The sequence below is a fragment of the Limulus polyphemus genome, unplaced genomic scaffold, assembly GCF_000517525.1.
Source record: "Limulus polyphemus unplaced genomic scaffold, Limulus_polyphemus-2.1.2 Scaffold9089, whole genome shotgun sequence".
In the NCBI taxonomy this organism is placed as follows: Eukaryota; Metazoa; Arthropoda; class Merostomata; order Xiphosura; family Limulidae; genus Limulus; species Limulus polyphemus.
The window spans coordinates 11551-18540 of record NW_013674699.1 but is presented as its reverse complement, the minus strand read 5'-3'; the positions used below and the strand labels follow the sequence as shown (position 1 = coordinate 18540).

The 6990-nt window shown below is 32.9% G+C and overlaps 1 protein-coding gene across 1 annotated transcript in view; it reads left to right on the top strand.

Annotated features, from left to right (window-relative positions):
- LOC106475743 (ras-specific guanine nucleotide-releasing factor 2-like) overlaps nt 1-6990 on the top strand; it is a gene marked incomplete at its 5' end in the record, with an annotated part of 24174 nt that overhangs the window by 7778 nt on the left and 9406 nt on the right. Inside the window, 5 exons of the mRNA XM_022379795.1 lie at nt 1128-1334; nt 1795-1877; nt 4857-4932; nt 5782-5981; nt 6524-6753. Coding sequence (XP_022235503.1) covers nt 1128-1334; nt 1795-1877; nt 4857-4932; nt 5782-5981; nt 6524-6753 — 796 coding nt within the window. The remainder of the gene's footprint in view (nt 1-1127; nt 1335-1794; nt 1878-4856; nt 4933-5781; nt 5982-6523; nt 6754-6990) is intronic.

Genomic DNA, 6990 nt, shown 5'->3' with positions numbered 1-6990 from the left:
GGTATTCTTGTATATAAGACCGCCAAGAAGTGACGGCAACAATGTAATTGAATTGCAGACAGAGATAGAGACGACAATTGAGTCAAGCGCGTGAATCGTTCGTTCGTTGTGAATTCTAGCGTTTGTTTAATTTATAGCGTGACTGTGGAAATTAAGTGAATTGCAAAGTTGTATTGAGAAAGAATAAACTAACTTTATTTAAGAAAGGACTTGTATCGCTAAAGTTTCTTCAGAAAGAATTTTTACGGAAGATTAACTAACGACCAAAGACGTAACAATATACTTCCTATTTGTTGTGGAAAACGATGCTACCTACATTGGTTTAAATAATTGTTAGTACGTTATAGACAATAGTTCTTCTAAGTTAGAATTTAGCGACATTCATGTTATTCATAGAGGTCTACCGCATTGTTTTACGTGTGTAAAATAAACTCATAACTGTTTTTATCGTTGGGTGGGTTATTTTATATTATATCGTAAGAATAATGCAAACTCCAGTCCACGTAACTATAACAAATTATGTTACTATGGGCCCTAGCCCCGAATCTTTTAAGCACCTAGCGACGCCTCTGTGTGTAATTCAAGGTTAATTGATTAAGTAACTGAATGTACACAATAACTAACACTTATCTGAATCTTTCACTTTGACTGGCACTCTACTAGTTTAAAACTGATTCAATACCCAAATAAATCTTTTTCGTATATATATATATATAATGTAACCTTGTTTTTAGATACTTCGAAAATTCTCAGGATCACTAACATTCACGAATATTCTAAGTTTTATTCTAACATTAATTTCATAAACTTACTTGATCTTAACGTCATACTCTCTCTAGCTAACATTTAAGTTAAAACAATATATAGCTTACAACACTATAATTTTTTAATTACACCAAATATTAGAACGTACAGGTGCAATTCTAAATCAATGCTAAGATCTAGAGTGTGTCAACGTAACTGGAAAATCATTATTGATTTATCTTTTATCTCTTCCGTGTATTCAAATAAATCATTTTAGTATTTAGCGTTGAAAGAAAGGTTGTTGTTAGATTACTTTATTAACTGTAGAGATCAGTGAAGTTGGCACAAAAATCCAACAGTGATTTTCTTTCCTTCTTTTAGAGGGCTCTCTTAGTTCTGCTTCAAGCCAGTCTAGTGGTCTCAGCGAAATTAGCAGTGTGGCGGCATCTAGTGGTGCTGGTGGGCAGAAAGATTATGGTGGACTGGATTTCAAGATTATTGTGGATATTAAGAACGGCCCGCCGGTCACCATTCACCTGGTAGCTCCAACAATGCAAGAGAAAGCGGCATGGACCAGCGATATCAGTCAGGTGAATTAGACGTAGAGTAATGGTTTTAAAGGAAATTACGTCAGTATTACGTCAAAGTGATGGAACTCTCACAATGTAGGGAAGAAAGCTTCTGTATCGACCCTGCTGAACCAGCAGTCACCGTTATCCGCAGCATCAAAGCATATGCTCCCGTTACTAAACGGTTACCTGTGTTCGGTAGAACAAGAATAATGTTTTTAATCTTGTTATTTTTGAAAGATTCATTATTCAGCACGATAGCAGCTGTTTCATGTTGAAATGATTATTTATCAGCTGTTTTAAATTAATAAGTAGATCTTGGATTTTCATGAATGAGTATTTTATATAAAGGCTTTCTTACTCTTAGTAAGTTTTTCAATAAACATATCTATCGAAGATGTAAGTAATATCTGAGTTTTAATCACACAAAATAAGATAATACTTTTGAGGAATTGTATGATTTACTGTGTTTTTTTTCTAGTGTATTGACAACGTACATTTCAACGATTTGTTTCATGGAACGATGAGTGACTCTTCGTCAGTGACTATGCCCCATTCTATAAGGTAAGACGATTTCTTTTTTCTATAAAATACAGCAGATAGTGACATAGCCTCCTAAGTATTTTTAGGCCTAACTCTTCTTAGGTTCGAACTTGAGTGTCTCAGTCTAATGTAACCGTTCGTATATAATATGCTAACATAAAATAAAAAAGGAACAAAACAATGGTAATATTGGAAAAGTATTGTTACGAAATACGTTTGTTTAAGCTCACAGATATACGATAGGCTCTCTGCGCTGTGCCAAATTAGGGATCGAACCCATTATGTTGTAGCGTTATATACCCTCAGGCTTATCGCTGAGCCACTATGCCTTGATTAGGTTTACTTTTTCTGAGTTTTCCTATAACTTTCAATACATAAAAACCACTGTTAAATGTCGTGCAACTTTTGAACACATAAGATAGCTTTAGGTTTAACACATATTTATGAGGCGTATTAATAATTCTGATAAAGGTTAAATTTGATTATAAATGTCCAAAAATTAGTTTGAATTTAGAGGAGGAATCACATAATCACAATTGATATTAAAATACAGCGTGTAATACTGATTTTATTATTCCATTATTACTATAAATAAGTTAAATAATTTCTGTTATTTTTCATCCCCGTTAACTGAATGTTAGGCATTTTTTAAAATTATGGTTAAATGTACAATAAAGCTTCCAGTATAATGCTGTAAGTATAGTCAATAATGGATCCCCAAAGAATTCGGAGTCCATTAAGAACAAATTTTCTTTAGTATTACTGACACTCACAAGATGGTGCTGTAAGAGCTTTAGTTTGTTATTAGGCATAAAGCTACACAATGAGCCAGCTATTTTTGCTGTGACCACTGCGTGCATCGAAACCCAATTTTAAGCGATATAACCCTACAGTCTTACCAATGATCCACCAGGGGCGCTGTAACAGCAAGGACATAATAATAACAAGTGTACAGAACTTTCTGTATTGTATTCGCTGAAAAGTTAGTATCTTAATATAGAAAGTAAAGTAGCTGTTCCTCAAAAATGTTGATAAAAAGTGAAGTAAAGCTATTTGTTATAAACTGTCGTAATTGCTCTAATTTACATTCCCAGAATGACGAGTTCATTGTCTATTTTATGAAGTGGTTGTATACAATAAACATGAATCCCATTTTAAAGCCCCTCCAGTGGCTCAGCGGTAAGTTCGTATGCTTATAACGCTAAAAAGCAGGTTTCAGTGCCTGTGGTGGGCACAATACAGATAGCCCATTGTGTAGCTTTGTACTTAGCTTCAAACAAACAAAAACCACTTTCAGGTTCTCTTGTAAGAAGCTGCAACATTTCTGATAAAAAATCACACAGACTGCAGATATTTTCCTCACATACCTCTAAACTTGTCCGTATTTCAAATGCTTATACTTTTACATATCTCTGACGTGAAATCCGAAATTTACTAATTAATTAAGAGGAATGCGAAATAAAAATCTCCAGTCTAATCCAGTCCAATCGTTGTTATTACAAATGGTGGGTTTGTTGGTTTTCAAATCTTGTCGTGGTCGGTATTCGGTCATGTTGTTGTTACGTCTCTGGTCGTTTGTTAATTTCCTGTAAAAATTCCTTCCGAAAAACTTCAGCAATACAAATCCTTCCTTAAATAAAACTAATTTATTCTTTCTCAATACAACTTTGCAATACACTTAATTTCCACAGTCACTTTAACTTAAACACACGCTATAATTCACAATGATTTACACACTTTGCTTACGGCTTGACTCGATTATCTGTCTCTATCTCCCTGTCTGCTATTCAATTATCTATGCCGTCACTTCTCGCCGGTCTTATATATACAAAATAGAGGGCTTCTGCCAAACACTCTAGCCTTCAGGAACGTTCTAGATACTCATTATGTGTTACCAGCATCACGTGAATTCCGCTGTTGTAACATTGTGTTAAATGTTCCGCCAACATCTAGCGTTAAACCTTGATAAGAATAACGTAGCAATGTTACTGTAATACTATAATGTGAAGTTTTATAGACATATCTGTATTCTCCAGCTGTACTTGAATTAACAAAGTAAAGACACGTTTATATTTACATATATATTCATTAACAATATATTTTGTATATTTCTTTGATATTTTCATTAACTTACTATCTTATACCTCCGAAATCACGTTTCAAGGTTCTTAAGTTATAGCGTTGGTACTCTGCGCATTACTTATTTGACAGGCTATTGGAATTTATTGTATCTGATATAAAAAAAAGTCAACAGTTAATGACAGATTTGTAATCTTAAAGCGTATTACGATACTTAACTCTTAAAATATTTCTTCTGTAAAATGAACAAGGAAAGCTAACTAATTAATACTTTCATTTGTAAGTTAATTTAGCGGTTTCATTTTTAAGTTAGTCTGAGTTTCATTTTTTAAGTTGATCATACAGTTTCGCTTTTAAGTTTAAGTTAGTGTTACGGTTTCGTTTTTAATTTAGTCTTATGATTTTGTGTTAAAGTTAGTCTCGTAGTTTAGTATAACTATAACTTTAGTTTCCCTTTTAAGTTTGTTCCATACTTTCATTTTCAAGTTAGCCTCATAATTTTCATTAAAGTAAGTCTCATAGCATTGTTTTTAAGTTAATCTCAAATAGTTTCATTTTGAAGTTTGTTTCTGTTTCACCTCCAATTTTTATGAACATTCATAAAATGAAGTCTCTCAGAAGCTGTGGAGTAAGTATAAAACTTTAATTTTAAACCAATAAAAGAAACTCGTGTGACATCAAAATGTTCTTTTGTACAGAATTAATGGTTGACTAATTATCGTAAATTATATAAAATAAGAGAAATATCAAAACGATGATTGTTAACTTTGCTGTTAGTGTAGCATACATGCACTTTATCCGATAACCTGTATAATGTATTATTATTAATGTATAACATTCGTATGACACTTACTTACAAACATTTGCACCAGTAGCAAATTGTCTATGAGATAATGAGGCTTCTTTGTTTTATTTCTCTAGAAATGATCCTCGACTTTTTAAAGATGATGCAGACATCCGTTTTAGCCGTACTCTGAACTCGTGCAAGTTACCACAGGTTAGTTTTCTGTGTTACAGTAGAATCGCGGGTTCAAATCCTGCTTCATTTCAGTTTTACTTCGTTATTCATATGGTATGGTTATTTTACTTAACACTCACACAGTAAGCAGACACTACTGTATTAACATTAGGCTGCTTCTAGTTATGGATCTGAAAGCTGACTTTGATAAACATAATTGAATATGTAAATGTTTTTTCCAGTGTCTGAGTAATATGTACATATATATATATATATATATATATATATACACACATTATAAGCCTGAAAAATATTTAAAAAAGTTCATGGCTTGGTTTCTGTTTATAAAACAGATTTGAAAAGCAGTTTTTGTTCATTAACATTGTTTTTTTTAGCTGTTTAACAATAGATTTAGGTTAATGACATGGTTTATAAGACAGGTTTATAACAGAACTTAGTTTTGTCATGCTCAAAGCTTTATTTGTATTAATAAAACAAGTAGATGTTGATGTTTTATTTTTCCAAAAAGTGTAGGCTAGGATGACTTTTGTGTAATAGATAAGGAAGTGTAATTTGTATTTATGTTTAAAACACATATGTTTCACTGTTTAGTTTTGGGTCTTGTAGGCTTAGCTTCTGTTTATAAACCGTTGAAGTTTACCTATGTTCACTAAATTCAGAATGTTTTAGCAACAACGTAGGGTCTTGTATATGATGCTTATGAAACAGGTAACAGAGTTTGTTTCTGTTTATTTACAAATTTAGTTTTATTAACCAAAATATTTTGGATTTGGGTGTTTATTTATCTATTAGAATATGTCTTGTTAAAGTAAAAAGTGTGAAAGTTTTAAATCCTCATCATTCACACATTTTTGTTTTGTCGATCAGATACGCTATGCCAGTCCTGAAAGATTGTTTGAGAGGTTGACTGACCTACGGTTCCTTAGCATTGACTTTCTGAACACATTTCTCCTTACGTATCGAGTATTCACTGATGCTGTTACTGTGCTGAAAGCTCTTAAGAAGGTCCACTACAACCCTGAACTTCAGTTGAACATGCTGGGATCATCACTACAGGACTCTACGGGGTATGATAGACTTTGGATTAAACTATTATCTTTTGACTGGTAGGTCAATGAACTATATTCTATCAGTTTTTTTTTATGAAAATGAAGTTTACAGGTAGGCTAGTAAATGTATGAATGAAAACAGATATAAAGGAAAATATTTTTTTATTTCTAAAACCTACATTTCATTACTCTCATCAGGAATACATTGGTGCCAGTACTCTGGGTCCATGGGATTATCATTCAGAAACATGGATCTGGTAGTTGGACATTCCTTTCTATACCTTACCTAAATGAACCTGCACTGTCGTTTCCTAAATATAATCTAGATAAGCATATCCATTTTTATCCCTAATATTTTCAAGTCGCGAGTCTTGTGTTCATCTTACTAGTCAGACAGTATTTAATGTTGATATATTTAGATGATGTTTTGATATAGCAGGATATCTGTAGGTTTGTTGTATCCCTAACGTTACCAAGGTACACTTGACCTTTAGTATTCCTAATGCTATCTGGATATACATGACATAACTTTGATAAACAAGTCCTGTTCTATTTGTCAGTTCTTTAGATGCCATACCGGGAGACAGTGGACAGACGGATCTTGGTGTAGTGTATGCCGACTATGATTACACCAGACGTATCAGTACTGCAAGCACAGTTTCTGATGTCAGTGTAACAAGAGAGAGAGAGCTTAGCTTGTCAACTTCAGATGCTTTGTTACAAATCCATCAGTCACAGCAACTTCAGGCCTTCCGAAATCAGCAACATTGGCGTCTTAGCTACAGGAAATGTAAGTTAACATTCTGCAAACTGTACAAGTTATAGCAATGTATATATGTTGAAGTTGTGTAAATTGAACAGGTTATAGCAATGTATATATGTTGAAGTTGTGTAAACTGTACAAGTTATAGCAATGTATATATGTTGAAGTTGTGTAAACTGTACAGGTCATAGCAATGTATATATGTTGATATTCTGTAAACTGTACAGGTCATAGCAATGTATATATGTTGAAGTTGTGTAAACT